This window comes from Dermacentor silvarum, chromosome 7 (assembly GCF_013339745.2).
Source record: "Dermacentor silvarum isolate Dsil-2018 chromosome 7, BIME_Dsil_1.4, whole genome shotgun sequence".
In the NCBI taxonomy this organism is placed as follows: Eukaryota; Metazoa; Arthropoda; class Arachnida; order Ixodida; family Ixodidae; genus Dermacentor; species Dermacentor silvarum.
In genome coordinates, this window is record NC_051160.1 from 35268579 (window position 1) to 35287286 (window position 18708).

The following is an 18708-nucleotide window of genomic DNA, read 5'->3' on the forward strand; positions in this document are numbered from 1 at the left end:
GGATGGAAGGGGGGGGAGGGGGTGACTTGCGCATTGAGGGGTCCGGGGAGTTCGTACGCAGTGCATGCGAAGAGCGTCACTGCCAAACAGAATGCAAGAAAGCGCCCGATGGTAGCGGGCTCCTTCCCTTTTTCTCTCGCAAGCGCTCTTCGTCGACGACGACATAAGATTTGACAAAACCCTCGTCTTTTTCTAGAGCCCCTTCTCACTCAAGTCAAGGGGTGGCGGCGGAGACGCCAATGTTGAGGGGGAAGGGGGGGGGGTGAGAACAGAGCGCGCGGCTCCCCCATTGGCCGAGTAGTTCGGGATCGATGGGCCAATGGCGCTCCTCCGGACCGGAGCCGGGCGCCAATTGAGGACCACACCCCCCCTATCCTGGCCCCCCATCCTCCGAAACTAAACCCGCTGGAACGTGCATGGCCACGGCCACACCATGCATACGCACGCCGCCTTTTACCCCACTGTTCGCCGCTGCTGCTGCTAGTGGTATACGTTGGGATGTTATTGACGACCCCGACACGAGAGTTCGAGAAAAAGAAGTGGGGAGTCAAACAGATCTCACAAAAAAGAAGAGAGCGCTGAAACCTCTCCTTCTTGTAGTGGAGTCTTTCTGTCCCTTCTTTCCCGTCTCTCTAAAATGGAGAGAGGGGAACGAAACGACGACCAACGCGAGCGAAAGGAGAGGGTGCGGAAGGTTGGAGGGGTGGAAGTCGGGAACATGGGTGGGTCTCTGCTCTCCTCTAGAGAGTACGTGTGTCCCCCCCCCTCCGGTGGCGGGGGGCCAAGTGGTATTAGCAGAAGCGCCCCTCGTTGGCGCTTCGCGACTGTCAGCGGGAGGATCCTCGGCCCGGTCCGTCGTCCAGCCCCTCTCGTGCGCTTTCCTCCCCATCTTTTGGAGACCCCCCCCCCCCCCCCCGCCAACTCTCTCTTTTTTTCCCCGCGATTTCTTTCTTTTCCCCCTCTTACGTGTTTCCTCCCCACCATCTCTCGACTCCCTACTTTCGCGCGCCCCGCACTCGAACACCAAAGCGCGCTCGGCGGCTGACAAGGGGTACACTCTGCTCCCGCTGCTAGTGGTGGTGGAGGGCCCTGCGAGTGAGAGGGTGTGAACGAGTGGGCCGGCAGTACGCGAGGCTGAGAGAGAGAGAGAGAGAGAGAGAGAGGCAAGGCTCGGGTGGTGGCGGTGTGCTTGTCAGTTTTTGTCCTCAGTGTGCGGATTTACAACGAGCTCGAGAGGCCGACGGTCGTCGGCACAGCACGCTCGCCGGGCTACTTACACTACACGTACTCGTCGACGTCGGCGCGCGCGCCCGCTTCAAGAGGTCTACTCTCATCCCAGCTACTCAACTAAGCGGCTGGCCTACCCTGTGGAGACCTGCTTGCTTTGCTCGCTCGTTTGTTGGTTGAAGCGGCGGCGATGACGTTTTCTCGTCAAGAAGCATCGCACCCCCCACGGTTGCCACTAGTACCACCCTCTTGTGGGACGAGTGCGTGTTGAGTGCGTCTTTCCGGCTGCACTTGCGTTCTTCTATACCTGCCGGCTTACGGGAGGACCGGAACATTTCTCTTCGGAGCTGCGATCTCTTCAGTTTAATCTTGCATCTTCCTTTTTTTTTTGTGCGTGCGTGTGTTTGTGCGAGGCGTTTTACGAGAACTCATCGAGAGAGCAAAAGTGTGTGTATTGTGTTGCGTGGTCGCGTGAGACTCGTTCCTACCTTGCGGCTGCCCATCAGTCGTCCTCTTTCGGTCCTGAAGCGCGCGCGTCTTCAAGTTACCGGAGCTGCACAGACAGACAGCATTTGAAGTGATCCAGCTACTTTTCGCTCCTTCTTGGTGACGTTTTCTCTTGCAATTCATTTTCCCCTGAAGTTATTATTCTAAGTTTTTTTCTTTAAGACCAGTCGTTCATCCTCAGCCGCTGAAAGCTGCAGAGTCAACGAGAAGTGTAGGCTTGTTTCTGCGTAAACGTCTGAGTGCACTCGTGATGCGTTCCCCACCAAAGCTTGGCTGATGCTTCTCAGAAAGGTATCGCAGAGACCCCAGGAATGCAGCGCACTTGCCCGGTCTGTTTTCCTCTCTCCCCGGCCAGCCGTGTCGTTTCGCGCCGGGAGTCAAGATCCCGAGGTGGCCGGTGAGGTCTGAGTGAGCGGTCTATCGCACTAAGGACGGAAGGACGTCTCTCGCGCATCGATCACCGGGAAACGCGACGTACGTGCGGCAATGCCTCCGAAACAAGTCGCAGTAGAAGACAACAACGTGTCCCCGTCCCAGGTCTCTTACTCCGTGCTTCTCGTAGACCGACCCTGCTGGGTCGCCGACGCTTGCGTCTCGCTTCGTCGTCAAAGTCATGCAGCTGCACCGGCACAGCGCGTCCCGCGATGAGGCCCACATGCAAACGCTGAGGGAACTAGCCATTCCGCTTCTCAAAGAACGAAACCACAGTGGCACCGCTGGTGGTGCTGGTGGTAACAACAACAACAACGGCAGTGCTGCGGTCGGTGGTAGTTGTGGTGGTGCTGGTGGCGGCACAGGCTCGGGTCTGGCTCCGTCCGCAGGACCGCGGGTCGCCGCGTTGCCCATCTCCTTGCAGAACATTGCGTACGTGTCGGTGCTTCGGCGGGCCGTGGCCCAAGCCACAGCCGCGGCCGAAGCCAATGCAGCGGCCGCTGCGGCCGCAGCCGTGGCTGCTGCGGCAGCCGCGGCTGCCAAGTCGTCCAGGAACGGCCAGGGGCGGCCGGCCAAGCTCAGTTTCTCGGTGCGCGACATTCTGGACTTACCCGAGGTCAAATCTGGCTGTTCCAGCCCGCACTCGTTCCTCGGAGCCAACGGACAGTCCCCGGTCTTACCTGGAGGAGGTGGCGGAGGAGGTGGAGGTACGTCGGTTGGAGGTGGTCCGGTCGGCGGTGGTGTTTCGGCGTCCTGACCTGTGCGGCGGGCCCGCTGGTGGCTGGACCACGTCCGGACATGTCCACGGTGGCAACCCGGCCGCGGGCGGCCTGGGCCAGGACCTGGGAGCGTCTCCGTACTCGCTGCACTATGGCGGAGTGTGCTCGGACACGGCGTACCGGTGGTTCCACCCGACGCCGGACATGCTCTCGTACGGTGCCCTTGGTGAGTGTCGATTCACCTTATTATCCTTTAACGCGATAGAATTTTACAGAACAGTCACCGGCCTTCATTCGAGAAGCCGACGGAAAACTCCCTTCCGTAGGGTCAATTTTTGAGGCAGTATAATCAAAAGCGTATAGTTGGCCCAGCGTGTAACATTTCTGACGCAGGATAGGTGATTTAACTGTGATGTTTGATGACGTACTTTACAGGATGTTTAATCACGTACTAACTGCAGTGTTTGTGCTGTTGTATTGCAGGAGGGCTATACACTATAGCAGTCCTGCGTAATAACCACTGTGACATAGTTATGACTGAGGCAGTGTAGAAAGAACCACTAGAGCAGAAGGTGGTTAATATTTCACGGATGATCTTGGGAGAAGGGTCAAATTTATGTAAATGTTGCTACCTTATCACTGAAGGAGAGGGTACCGTTATTGCTGTTGCATTATAACCACTTAGCTGTGCAAGCAGGACCTTCGAGTCTTCTTGCGTGTATTGTGACCAAGCATGCATAGTGCCATGATAAAAACAAAATGGATTAAAGCGTTGACGCCTCTAATCCAAGGCCATGTGTAAAGTCCGATGTGTTCTTGGTTGTTCAAACAATTCCTTTCTAGCTCTATTTGCGAATTTGCTACTCTCGCGGAAGCAGCTGTTGTTCTTTTGTTTTCTTAAGGTCGAGTATATGTACAATATATCGCAAGTAATTAGTTCAAAACGTTTGTTTTTTCAAAGGTAGTACGTAATAATGAGTCATAACTCATAATATTCTTTGTAGCGCACTGCCTCAATTAGGCAGACATTTCAATACCTATTACGTCACGATTTGTATTCGGGTAAAAGTAATGAAGTCTGTTCGAAAACTACATGATGGTATACATCGTTATAGCGGTTCGTTTTTCCGGGCTTTGAAGAAAACCTGCGTATATATGAAATTGCAAGAACAGCAACCTAAAATAATATCAGTAGGTACATATCGCTGTATTGTTAGCTTCAGGTTTTGCAAACGCGCTGTGGTATAACGTTTGCCATTCGGTACGTGCCTTAAAATTGGCGCAAAGCACTGACGCCGAATCGGGATAGATGGGTGATTGTGTGTTTCCTTCTTTTTTTTTTGCCGCTTTCCCTTAGCATTTTTTTAAATTTCTTTTGCAGCTGCACGAGAGATGTCATGGATAATTGCTTTTCACGAGAGTATATATGATATCCTTATCACTAGCTTGTTAGTTTTCGGTTTAGTCAGTGCTCATCAGTTTATCGGTGAAGACAAACGAAAAGACCCTTGAAATGCTCGTAACGTCGAAAGATAAGGGCGAAGGCTGCTATCCCCGACAAACAACTTGCAAACGTCTCAAAGGGAAGCGTAAATTATCACGCGTACTCTACAACGCTATTGTCCAAGTCTAAAATTGAAATAAATCGCCTTATTTAGGTTCAACAGCTTGTGCAGAAGGAAAGTGACAGTTTCTTTAAGAAAATTCACAGTTACCTGCCCGATATTGCGAATGTTTTGCGCTCAGACTTTCCGATGAGGCAGGGGTTGGGGAGGAGGCATTAAGGCATTTCTTGTAATAGGGAGAGTGGAGGTGGAGAGTGAAGTGCTGAGATTAACGATAAGATGATTTTAGCCCGACTGCATGGTTCTTGCATGATATTCCATCTGTTGATATGATACAACAGTGTTGATATGATACCACATATATACCGAGAAAATAACAAGAAGTTGCAGAAATGTACATAATGTACGCCTATACTCTGTCCCGCGGAGTCAGAGGATCCCCACGCACCACACAGGCTCAAGCTATATTAGTTCCTGCATATATACCTTATAAAAACCAGAAACTCTTTTGTAGAGCGCAACGCAGAGGTGTTGTTAACTGCAGCGGCAGAGCGTAATCACGCGCAGCAGCAGTAACCAATCTTCAAGACAAATTCATTCTATAGCTGCAATACTTTACCGCGATTATTTCCTATCCCTAATTTCCCTTTCCTCAAACATCTACAGCGGATCGAAGGCCGGACCTCTACTTCAAGATATCCATGCCAAGTTAGTCAAGAAGCGATTTGGCTTTAAGCGCGTGAGGAATTATATAGAAAATGCAAGCTGAACCCACGTGATAAACAACGCGCGTGCATTCATAAAGAACTTACCGATTTTCTTGGCTCACGGAGTGACCTTTCAAGTGATGTATGCATGTAATGCGATGTTGAACGTTAGCCACATTTCCACGGCTATAATATCCGTTACTGCGCAAAAACTTTCCTCCAGGGCCATTAAGTTACTGATGAGACATCGCCCTAATTATGCAGCTTAGTTGACTGAGCGCAATCTCATACAACAATAAACGTCTAGTGACATCTACGACTACGTCTACGAGACGTGCGCACGTCACAGTAATACAGAGTGCGTATTATGCAAAATGCAAATGTTCTAAACAAAATGTGCAGAGATATATAAGGCCTACAAGTACCAAACACCATGGGACGATAAGTATATATATATATATATATATATATATATATATAAATATTTACAGACGTGTTACTGAAAAAGAACAAAAAGAAGACATGAAGATATCGTAGCCATATTGCTGTGACCAATTCTTGTGTGAGGAAATGGAATGGTCGCCTCACTTCTGGGAGCCTGCGGTTTTATTTTATGCATTCAATAGTTAAAATCTTTTGGCATGTGAATGTGGAGAAGCTTGTGGCTGATGTTCTCGCTGTCATTGGGAGGTTTTCTTGCTTCGCGAGAACGAAATATAGTAAGAAAGCTCTACCTTCATTTTCACGATTAATAATGTGCCATTTCTCGCCAAATGAACCAAAACGGTGTTTCGAAGGAATACTCTACAAAGCATCAACTGTTCTTGTGCTGCTAATCGTTGTTGATTTACCATGCGCCCACATTTATTTAGACTCGATGACAGGCTTTCTTTATGCGATTACTGGGGATAGATTAACATATAAGGAGTAGCTGAACTCACCAGTTAACGACAGAAAAAAAAAAACTGCGCTGAGCAAGAAACTAACGCGAATGTCACTCACAGTCATTGCCTATGAGCCAGAGGAAAATGATCTAAAAAAAAAAAAAATATGCCGCTGCGTTACTTGTTGTCTGGCGGGAAATAACTATAGATTACTGCACAAAAGCCGACAATACACAAAAAGAACACACACATGCTTGGGTCAGGCCCTGTCTTGTCTGTGTGTGCTTTAGTAATCTAGTTGTTTTCCGTTAAAATAAAGGTTATCCGATGGGCAATGAATGTCTAGATAACCAACCGAAGGTTTAACGAGTATGCAAAATTAAATAACACGTGAATATAATCTGACTGCATGGCTGTACTATAGTTTTGAATAGATAACTCGCCTGTGAGTGATACGGCATTGCACGACTCAGCTGTGCTTATACTAGTTGTCTCTTAAGCGCAACAACAAACGGTCAGGTTTCGAACTAAATATGGCAAAGGGCGATGCAAAACCAAAGAGCAGACAACACCGACAATCGCGCTAACGAGACTGATAGTTTTGAGTGTAGCGCACTGGCTTTTGTCTGCAAGCACTGACGACTGCATATAGATGCGTTCACTCGATATCTGTGAAACACGAGAGCAAACGAAAAAAAAAGGCTAATAATGTTGCTGATGACGCCAAAACTTCATTTAGCGGGACCGATAGATAAACGTTTGCTCGTGAAGATATATTATATATATACGGACTCGACGTTGCTGTCAGCTTCAGTTGCATCAAATTTTTGTTTCTCCTTGCTTTCACCCTCTCTCTCCGCACGGTTGTATTCTTTATTTGGTTGCTTCCTTAACCCTGTAATGTTCAACCTATATCATATATGCTACGCTCAGCATGATATCTCGAAATCGTAATATATATATAGGCATTGGAAACTTGACACACAGTCTATATAGTAACGCGACAATATGGACTATGCATTAAGTTTCCAATACCTAATTTACGATTTCGCGATTACATATAATGTGTTTTTGATGTGCTGTAACACGCTTTCAGTTGCGGATAGTTAAGTAAACCAATTACAGATAGACAATTACTACACGAATAAAATTGTAACTCAATTAAAAAGTAGGCTGTTTCTTTTTCGAAATATATGCATTGTACATGGCCAGAAATAAAGGTGGTGAACAAGCTGTTCTAAGTTCCCTTGATGTGGGACCCGTGTTTGGGTATATACATGTAGGGCTAATGAACTGCTGCAGTATATACCTGTAGAAACGATGAGTAGATGTCTAAGCATGTGCGCGTCATGCAGTAGTGGTTAGTGTTGCAATGTTTAGTCGCAACGCAAAGAGCAAACATGTACATGCACACAACATCAGTATAGGACAAAGTGCATCACCCGTGGCTGTCCAGCAGTTTGTTTATATTGTTACTTTCTGTATACTTTTGTCGCCTGTTGGCGATAAGCTTATATGCAGACATGTCGTAAAAGCATCGACTGGTAGGATACTGGGGCACATTTACCGGGCACAATGAAACGGCGGACGCAGTAATTTTGCTCTCGTCTGTCTATAGAAAAAGGCTTCTATTTTTATGGGCTCGCGGAAATTCATTTTGCCCTTATTCGTGTAGCGTATGGTCAGGCTGGTCATTTGAGCATTTAAACTGTCCATATTCGACGAACACTCCAATAGAAATTTGCTTACCAATCCGGTTATGATGTGTGGGTTGGCATTACGAGAGCCACATTAATATATATATATATATATATATATATATATAGCCGTGGCCTTGTGGTAGAGCGCCCACCTCGGCTGCGGGAGGCTATGGGTTCGATTCCCACCGTCGCCGGGCACCCACTGGTTCAAATGGGTACAAGCGTGACCCGGCCTGGCGTTCGGCTTTCTTCTGGGGTGAAGCGCTTGGGAAAGGAGCCTGCGCCCTGAATTCCCGTCTACACTAACGTGAGCACGTAAATATATATATATATATATATATATATATATATATATATGAGTCCTATTCGAACTTGTCTGGCGATGGATTCCGCCTTGCATTGAAGCAGGGTGTAGGTGGCCAGGTCAAGGCCACCGGTGGCAATCGCGGCCCAGATTGATTTGCCTCGACGAAGGGGGCAAATTTCAGGACTCACTTGTTGTGTTTGGAAGTAGAATGCCCTTTTGATCTTTCTTTTCGTGGTCAACGCGCTCAGCAACTGTACTAAACATTAGCAAACCGAAATATAGCTGTGGTAAGAAATGAAATTAGTTGGGAGGTTAGTCGTCTTAAATAACTCCACCTTTCCCAGTGCCCTTTGATGTATACTGCGCAACGCTGAACAACTTACGGTAAATTAAGATATCGCATTTATTTCTTCATCTTTATTCATGTGAAATACAATACATAAATAAGTACACCAAATGAATACATTACAGAAGTGCTAAACATGAAGTGATAAACAAAGTGCATTTAAAGTTACAAAATTATTGGTTGATATATCGATTGATTCGTTGGGTTTGACGTCGCAAAGCAAGACTTGGGCCCAACTATGAGGGAGGCCGTATAAAGTGGGAGGCTCTGGAATAATTTTGCACACTTCGGGTTCCTTAAAGTGAGCGTAGCTTAAGCACACACTTTTTTTTTGCGTTTTGTCCACGTGGAGATGCGACAGCCTAGAACGGGAGTCGAACCTCAGACCTCATGCTCAGTCGCATAATGTGCCACCGAACCACTACGCGGCGTTTAAGTTGCACATCTTGTAGAGAACATCGAACATGACAATCGCTTCATGACAGTAGGCTGGAATGATGGAAGAATTGGGGAGGGGGGAGAGGGGATGGTGTGGAGAGTGCGCAAGGGAGTGAACTGTTGAGGCCCTATCGGACTTCGGACATTAAGTCTCTGGACGTCATGAATTTCAGTAGCAGCATCCGATTCGGACATTAGCAGCTTGGGACTATACGGTCGAACCCGAATAGAGCGGACCGGGAAAAGTGAAATGCTGTTTTACTTACTGACTTAAATTACTGACTGATACTCATGTGAAATAACCCCTTGAGAACGAACTTGACGTTGACGATATAGAAGTCGAGGCGTTGGCATGAGGCCGCTGAGATAAGCGCTAGTGCGCGCACACATTAGCGTTCCTACTGAACGGCTCTGTGCATATCACACCTATATAGGTGAACACATTGTTGAGAGAGGAACGTATACAGTGAACGTCAGGCTAAATCTATATAATGATTATTAGGGACCGATACTAATTGCGCGAAACGGGAAACAGACCGCTCGAAGAGAAGGAGTATGGAGAAAGCGTGAGCGCATCCATAGTGAGCAACAACCTAATAATTGCAAACAAGCTCTACCCACAAAAACGCAGTGCATCTATCATTCACTTTTGATAGAGAGCCAAGCCAGCAGGTGTCCACTCACAATTCTACACAAATTACACGGAATCAAAAAAGCTGTGCAGTAATTTCTCATACGCCAAGTAGTGTCGCGTGTTGATAACAGTGATACCTTTACCGATCTGTGTTTGTGTCACTGGTATCAGGATGAAACATGAATGTCTATATGCGGCAAATTTCACTGGTGATCCTGACACGACCCAGCCAAAGATAACACTTTAGCTTGAAACAACGAGCTTTTATTTTCAAATTAGCCCAGCATTTACATTAGCAGAGCAAGGGTATTAAGCTGCGAGCGGACTTCATGTGGCTCTGCTAGCTTTCAGAGGTTATGGGCAGGTGTACTGAGTTTTTGTTGGCGGAGCTTCTTGTAATTCCTACGTTGGCACAGACTTTCTTCATGTTCCTTCTCTTTGCGTTGTCTGTTTCCTGCCTCGCGCACTAAGTAGCAGTCCATAACAGTGAACCAACTAGGCTCGCAAGATTATCTGAGTCCTATCTGTGGCCACTGAAAAGCGCCCAAACGCTTTTTCTCCTGTGTCACTTCGTACAAACCATGGAGGTATAGCGCTTTTAATACCATTGTCGTCGCTTCTCATTACATCTTTCTGAGAAGCCTTCAGCGCAATGATAAACATTGCTATCGCTTTCAATGCTTCTTCGCCTTCGAGTGAATCTGCCAATTTTTCAGGCCTGTGCTGTCCGATCTATAAGCATCCCAAAATTAAATTCTTAATTTTCACGTGCCAAAAATCACGACCGGATTACGAGGCGCGCCGTAGCGGGGGTCTACGGAATAACTTTGACCGCTTGGGGCGTTCTTTAATTTGCACCTAAATCTAACCGCCGCATTCATAAATGCAACTTGGCTTGAAGCCCATATGAATAAATTGATTTAAATGACGCCTGGCCTGAACTTGCATGCCCAAGACGCTCATTGCATTTCATTGGGCGTGTTCACGACAGGCGTCATCTAGATCAAGTCGAGCATGCGCTTCAAGTTAAGATGAATTTCTTAATACGGCGGTAAGTGCACAGGCATTTTGTCCCCCTATTGAAATGCGGCCGTAACTCAAATGCGGCCTCCGCGGTGACGTGGAGCTCTGCAGCTCAACGCCACAGCCGTTGGTGGTTGTTTAATCACAGATTGATTGATTCGTCAACTTATACGAAAATCCTTCACTTATCTTATTTTGACTCGCCTGAATTCGGTAAATCGGTTCGTCTGCTGCAAGTTTGACGACTGCGCGCAGAGGGCTGCGTGCGACGTTCGAGAGTGTCGAGATCGTCGCAGATCTGCCCAGACGCATCACATTACGTACGTCAACGTAGACTAGAAGTCAAATGAGCAAACAGCAAACGGTATTTAATCTACTCTTCATGTTTCGACAGTTGCAATAATAAGAGAAATATTTGAAGAAAAAGATCTACTTTGGCCGTAGCCGCTGTATTGTCCGCAGCGATAGGGCATCAATTGGCAGGCGCCTTGCATTCGCCTTTGGTTTCAATAAGTTCTTGATCCTTACGCCTACCCTATAAGGGACTTACTTTGCCGCGTTGTGTCACTCTCATATGCCGACAAAAAATTAGGCAAGTGTTACACGTTCGTAACATGTGAATGCGAAAGCCTGATTGCACGCTTGGCACCCAGTTGCCACAATTCTTCATAATATAGACCGGCCACCGGCGAGGTCTGTCTCTGTGACCATTTGACTTTATGTACCATCTCCGTAGAAGGTTCGTCCATTGGAGCGCACGACAGAACTCACCAAAATCTCCGCCGTCAGCGCCTTAGCAGAGGGAGGGGCAGTATATAGGAACGCTGGCATGATGAGTGGCATCGGAGCCAGCCGTGAAAGAAGGCGACGACGAACGCGCGAGCGCTGTGGCACGAGCGCGTATCTTTGACGACGTGACTTCTTTACTTTCAAGGTCGTTTGAAGGTCATTGTGCGATAAATTATGCATATCACTGTGGGGATTAGGATGCGCGAAGCTTTCATGAGCCAGCAAGGGAAAAGGGCGCCTTACGACAAGGACACACTGCAGATTTCAGTGACTGAACGCGTCCCTCAGCCACCATGGTGTATCTTGAAGGGCAAGCGGAAGTTTTATTCAGCATCGAAACATGATGTAGAATCACAAGACACGACGTGCTCGACCTTTTACAGAAACACGCGCAGCAAATTTGGCAAGTAATGCAAGCTGTAACTTTTACCTTCAATGACAACTATATAGAGATGGGCGCGCTCACATTTAATAAGCGAGTTGTTGCTATGCGGGGCGGCTCACGCGCCCAGCCTCTCAAAGCGCTGGTTTGCACGAGAAAAAAAAACAATTGACTTCCCGTCCAGGCCCTGCGAGATTGTCTGTCCAGCGATAACAACATCCAACGATAACAATACCCATGTGACCAAGTGATGACGTCACGCTTCACATCATGACCTAACGTGATTACGTCATCACGTCAAACGTCGCGTGAGGTACGCCGTCACACCAAAGGTGGCGTTATGACATCATCATATCAAACGGAGTCCGTTGCGTGAAAACGTAATCGTCACGTGGCGATATCGCCTATATGACATCGTGTCATGACATCATCATGTCAAACGTGATGTCATGTGATGGACGTAATCCACAAGTGATGATGCCACCTGATGACGTCGTGTAGTGCCTATTGGAGAAGCAGCACCACTGTGCGCTTGCCGGCTTCTTTGCAATGAATCCGGGATCGGCTCACATTTTTGGGCGAGCACGCTGCTACGAAAAATTAATACCGACCAATTAGAGGCTAATAGCTTCGCTGTAAAATTCGTGAGGGTGTTTGATTCCGTCTGTTTAAGCATGCGTCCGTGGCCTGTAGGTTAGACACGTCAGGCTTCTGTGGCGCGCGAATTGGATTCGAAACCAGCCAGCGGAAATGTAATTTGTTTATACTATATAAGAGTGTATATCCTGTGGCACGATTTCCGTGAGTGTGTGGGAGCACGGCGTTCTGACCTCGGTTTGCAGGCGGCGCAGTCGATAGCGGTTAGACGGGTAAGTGCATGCAAATTCCAGGATGGGGCTAAGCAATCTTGGCTTTAATAAAGTATATTTTCAATTTGGCTCAACACACAAAACACCGCTCATTAAAAAAAAATTATACGCAGAAAATGGCAAGGTAAGATACGTTAGAGCCAGCCATTCCAAATTCATTGCTGAGGCAAAAAAAAAAGAACGAAGAAAATATCAATATCAGCAGGGACTACACAAACATTTCACAAGCACACATAGATCGTCTCCACGGGCAGCAGTATCGAAAGCTCAGTCCCGTACTTATATCGCGGTCACCCATATCACACAGGGGTGAAGAAGTCCACAAAAAACATTTCATGTGTAGATATAGATTCTTTTCATGTTTACAGAAGCAGAGTTCCGGAAAGACTTCCTGTTAAGCCCTTTAGAACAATAGAAATTACAATAGCCCGTAAATATATATAACTCTTATTGTGGCACCAGTTCTTGCAGAGTTCGAAATTTTGACAATTGAGTTTTGCTGCGAAGTATGCAACAAGAAATCAGGGAACGGCCCGGGGCCCGTTCCTCATATTCGCCCTTAAGAAAATATGAGATGAGTTTCACATGAAGGTCTGATGACTTTTGACATTACAGCCAAACGAGTCTCTGATGTGTTTCTTCGGAAATATTCTGATGTATTCCTAATGTCATTCTAAAACATATTGGCCACCGTCGTTCTGATGCATACTTGATGAGTGTTTTTCTTGTGAGCATGAGATGTCTTCCTAATGCGTGCTCCAAAGCAGTTTTCATGTGACCGTGTCATGTCTTCCTAACGAGTCTCTAGTGAGTTTATACATTAGATTGCTGGCATTCATAGAATTCCTAAACAAAATTAGCCACGACGTGAAGCAACATTTTCTGATGTGTCTTTGGTGCTTGATATACATATAGCAAGCTAAGGTGCAGCACTTTTTTCAGCATCCAACATGTACGTGGGCTGGTACATATGCTGCACATTAGACATTTCTCAACGAAAAAAAGTTGATAAAACCATTTATTGAGCATATACCACGCTTCCTTAAAGAGAGAAGGTTAAATGTAAGGAACACATAGTATCTGTCTGGGTACGGATGTGGTATTTTCCTTTCATTTAATCTCCTTGCTAGTCTTTGAGGAGAGGCTGTTTTTGAGGTGGAGGGTCGTCGTCTTGGAGTGCACGTGTACCCTGCATGGTGAAAGGACAGAAAATTAACAAAACTTGGCAATGAACCACACGAACACACACTGTATCACTTGCTGCGGAACGATCTGGATATGTTAGTTGTGTGAAAAGTTTATGCGATGTCGGTTCACATAAAATCGTTGAGGAACCGCTGTGTAGCCTTTGGGTGTAGCAGTAGCTACAGTATGCCCAAATTTTTCTTGGCTGTACAAACGTGCAACATGGATCAGCTGTGGGGTGTACATGTTGTGAACTACTTTGGCTGTATTGGTTTCCACTCGACAAAGAGCAGCAGTGTCTGTGGATTGCTAGCGGGAATTGGAAAATCTATCTGATCACTTGGCGTGGAAACAAGCATAGCAGTGCTGGTGTAGGGGCAACCCAATGCAACCCCAAAACATTTAAGTGCCAGCCGTTATAGAATATTTGCATGAGCTACCGGCATAGTTCTCATGCATTTCAAGTCCACTATGCCATGCCTATGTTGGCCTAAGTCCACTATGTCAAACCTACGTTGCTGCTCTCCCAGGCACATGTTGAGGCACCGGCCAGTCTGCCCCATGTAAATCTGACCAAATATGCCCATGATCAAAGGAATAGACCACACAAACCCTGATGGATACAAGACAAGTTTGGTGGTATCTTTAACTAAGCAAGTCTCTCTTGCCTGGGTGTCTTTCTCAATTCGCTTGTGGACTGCTATGCACATATATAACCAGAAAGAAATAATGTAGAGAGGATATGCACGACAGTCCGAAAGTGAATTGTGAAAGGCGAGCAGGCAAGCGAGGCTTGCTTGGTTAAAGATACCACTAAATTTGTCCAGTGTGTGTCCGAGGCAGTGTATTGTACTCCTTTCCCATATGGTCAAATGGACATAGTGCAGACTGGCCAATGCCTAAATATGTACTTAAGATATCAACCATATTTGACTCAAAAGACCAGTATGCTCATCCGTCTTGGCCATGCATTGCAGCAATAGGACTTCTGGCCAGATTACGATCGTCAACTATTTTTCACCTACAGTGGAAAATTGACACGTGAAATCAGTGAGGCATACTGCATAAATAAAAAGACGTGTGAGCCAGCCCCATTGGTCTCCCTTCTCTCACAGTGTAAATTTTGTCCTGAAAAGTTACATGAACTGACCGGTAAACTCAAAAGGACACTACAAATTTCACCTAGTGGACACAGCTGCTTCTCAGAAAATGCACAAATACAGGGATGGGTATCCATTGGCATACTGTAGTAATAGTTGGCGCAAGTTAGCTTCGACATTGCTGCCACACTTCAGCTGTCACAAGGCTACACCGTCACATTTCAAGAAATTTAAGCTCATCATATGTGTATTTGCCAGTGGCAGTTAGTCTGAGAACAAGACGGAAATTATTGTAAATAGCAATTAAAGTAGCAATGGTAAGCAAAGGTAAGCACGCTGCACACTTAGACCTGTGACATATTTGGCACACTACAGTTCGAATTCTAACATGCACAAAAACTGCACATGCGTGTAGCATAAACAGAGAAAAACTACAGAAATAAAAGCTACAGCATAAGGAACAGTTTCAAAACAATAAAACCAAAATAAGAAGTGTAATATACTGTGTGCAAAGCAAAAATAAAATTGAACTTGCAGCCAAGTGATTGAAGCGAGAAAAAAAAAATGCTAAACATCAGGACATGTTAGGTTTAGTTTTATATAGAACACAATAATGTGTGCATAATGTTATCAACACAAATAAGCAGCAATTTGAATAAAGCTGCATAAATATTTAGCCTATTTAGTAAGCCGAGTTGAGTAATATGTCGATAAGCTTATACACAAATCATACTGAGATCGTACTTTCTGGTACACGTACACTTCATACATACCTGACATGACATCCAGATTACACGTCGTGCTGCTGTAGCCATGGCTGCGGGATCCCTGCATTTCCCTGCCATTATGTGGACACTGCTGTAGGGTCACGGTCTCACCACTGCAAAATGAGTTCTGTGTTAACTTATAGCATTGATTGGCACAATAAAACTGTCATATTGTGAACACATGTAAGGTGCACATAAAAACAGTCCGGAAAACTTGTGTGCACTAGTGCAGGGTGGCAATGGAGCACAAGGTCGAGTCACTAAATAATTTCATGATAATAGGGACCCCTTCATGAAAGTAAAACTTTGAACACGCACGCAGCAGCGCATACAAGAAATGTTTGTTTACATACTAGAGTTTGCTTTCATGACTTAGTTTAAACAACTTTCCCCAACCCTGTTTAGCTACGTCAAAGTTATGGCAACACCCATTGTTTTGAAAAGAAAGCTGTACTAGTAGCAAGCTGTGACTGCTTACATTTTCGTTTTCTCCTCAAACTGCTCGTACACCGAAAACCTCGTAAGCAGAGATTATTTACAACGTCGAAGAGTTTATAAGCGAAAGAAACGTAATTGCAGTAAGAATCAGTGAAGAGACAGATGAGTCGTTATTATGCAACTTCAGCAGAAAAGCGGAAGCGCGCGCACAGGTGAACACGATTATTTCCGAACGTAATCTTTCTCATCGGAAGAAAACGCTTATCAGGATATTCAATTTCGCATCAAAGCAATAAATTTGCGTAAATAAATTCTGACAAACAGCACGCAACATGCACACGCACAGGTTTCACTGTTGTCGCGGAAGTTCTATTTCCTACGTTCGCAAGGCACGCTATGCACACACGAGGAGCACGCACAACACACGTGTACTTAGCAAGTACGACTGCTTACCTTTTCAATGGTACGACGCTCTCCAAGTTGCCGGCGCTGCGTCGACGACATTACTCCCATCATAGATGTTGCTGCGTAGTGGACGAGCTGAGGCACGCCAGCAATACCGATTATTTCTTTTCGACGTACAGTACACCCAACATTCCACGACAACCAGACAAAGGCCACGGCGTGAAAATCGTTGGTCCACATTTGCCTGGCGCGCCACGCATACGGCGAGTTTGCAGCGAGACACAAGGCATCTTCTGGCACTTTTGTGCACGCTAACTACGTCCCGTTTCATTACAGCAAACACAAAAACACACGATGAAGCAAAGACATCGTCGCAGCACACTAGCAGTACAGCTCGCACAGACGACCGCCATCTTGAAGACTGAGAAAAAACAACAGCGCCACCTGCATACTGGTGAGGTTGTTGGGCCTCCGTGATGCAAAAACTTTTAACTAATAAATTCATGTTTTGTGCCGTGTTACGCCCAGCTACATATATATGTTGCGAGGCAAAACAAACCACCGAACAGTGTATATTTTACGCTATATTTTATCATAGAAAGAAACTCTATGACGTCTTTTAATTTTTAATTGCTTCCGCCCTGTGCAGATAGCAAAAGCATGGCCTTAGAGATTAGAGTATTATGTTATCCTTTGAAAGCTGTCGCTGGGGCGTGAGTTGAATGATTTTGACTGCCTGCGCCGTCACTTCGTTTTAGATAACTTCCTGCTGTCGTTAACATCAGCTGTAGGCTAAGAAATTGTCGAAACGATCTCTGCAGTGTACCTCGATCGTAGTTTTCGCATAAACCCCAGAATTGGTTTTAAATCAACATTTGTGGCAGACTATGTAACACTGCGATTTGCCTGTAAATTGTGCTCGATATGATAGACTAATAATCTGTATTATTAGCCCCCCCCCCCCCCAACCAAAAAAAAAAATTAAAAAAGTCAGAGCCCTTCCACTATGTGAAGATCGAAGACCAGCGAAGCTGTTGGTTTTGCTTAATTATATTCAAAAGTGTTTTAATTTGGTTGTTATGTTAAATGGTTGGAAAGACAACACATAACTTCGTTGCAACGCCGCGCGCCGTATTCTGTATGTGCGAGTGAAAGCGAGTTTAGGCGACTAGATTCGCACCACCTTGCACCATCGGCCTCAGCACCTTGGGCCGCTGCGTGTATCGGCTTCTCGTTGCTTTCGCATCCATTCGCGCTGTTGAGTGCGCCGGCGCTCCTCTACCTCTTCGGAGTGAGCGACACGGGTCTTACCCATACCGAGTCCAAGGGGCAACTGATGACGTCGTTAGGGAAATGGCTATGTCACGAGAGAATGAGACACAGTTACTATTACACAGTTGGTAGACTATTACACAGTTGGTAGACACAGTTGGTAGACTATTGCGTTTTATCACTGACGTTTCGACACGCATTGTCATAGACTAGCGTTTGGGCAAGAATGTTCATCGCTCCGGCGCATTGTTTTTGTCTCTCTGGGTCCCACTTGTGACAAGGGTAATTCAAGGGCGCGTTACAGGTCCCCGAGCCCACAGGGGTATGCGCCATTGAGATTGGACCCTTTCTGCACTATCGCCAGGATCGGACACATGGCATGCGCATGTGCCCTTGCGCTTGGACCCTTTTTTCACTACCTCCAGGATCGGCCCACTTGATTTTTTTTTTCAACATTTCGGACAATTTTTTTTTTTTTGCTAGATCGTAACCATGGACAGCTTCGCTGTATAAAAAAAAATAAGAAAAACGAAAAAAAAATATGAGTTGGTTTCATACACATTTTTATGTCATGTGCTTTGACATTAGCAATGACAAAAAAAATCTGTGTACTCCTCTCATCAGAAATCCTAATATGCATTGCCATTTGAGTTTCTGATGTACTTGTGATGCTAAACAACATTAGACGATGCATTTCTGATGCCTGTCTGATGGCACATTAGAAATGCATGACGTCCTAATCAGAAACTCATGGTTCATTTTCATAAGGGCGAACACGTCAAGAACATATGTATATATAGTAAACTTTGGGACAAAATGCTTCTGTTTCCTTGGCTTACTTGACAGTAAAAAATGCATAACCGGAATGTTTCTGGCGTCATGAACATACTGGTGCCCCAGCGCGGAAAAGCGTGCGTATAATATAAGGACAACACAGCCGCCACATCTTCACGTTAAAGAAGCAACATGTGTACCCACAGACCACTTATCACTTATAGGCAATGAAAATTTC

The 18708-nt window shown here is 46.0% G+C and overlaps 1 protein-coding gene and 1 long non-coding RNA gene across 2 annotated transcripts in view; one reads left to right on the top strand and one right to left on the bottom strand.

The window, feature by feature from the left end:
• Positions 1–1966: 1966 nt before the first annotated feature.
• Positions 1967–18708, top strand: part of LOC119457910 (homeobox protein Nkx-3.2) — a 42157-nt gene continuing 25415 nt past the window's right edge. The window contains exons 1-2 of the mRNA XM_049671433.1: positions 1967–2776; positions 2808–3111. Of these exons, the coding sequence (XP_049527390.1) occupies positions 2348–2776; positions 2808–3111 (733 nt within the window). The 5' untranslated portion in view covers positions 1967–2347. The remainder of the gene's footprint in view (positions 2777–2807; positions 3112–18708) is intronic.
• LOC125946678 (uncharacterized) lies at positions 13536–16828 on the bottom strand. Its single transcript, XR_007467768.1, has 3 exons — positions 16473–16828; positions 15588–15694; positions 13536–13718 (listed from the first exon to the last, which is right to left on the bottom strand). It is a non-coding gene; the product is annotated as an uncharacterized LOC125946678 (long non-coding RNA).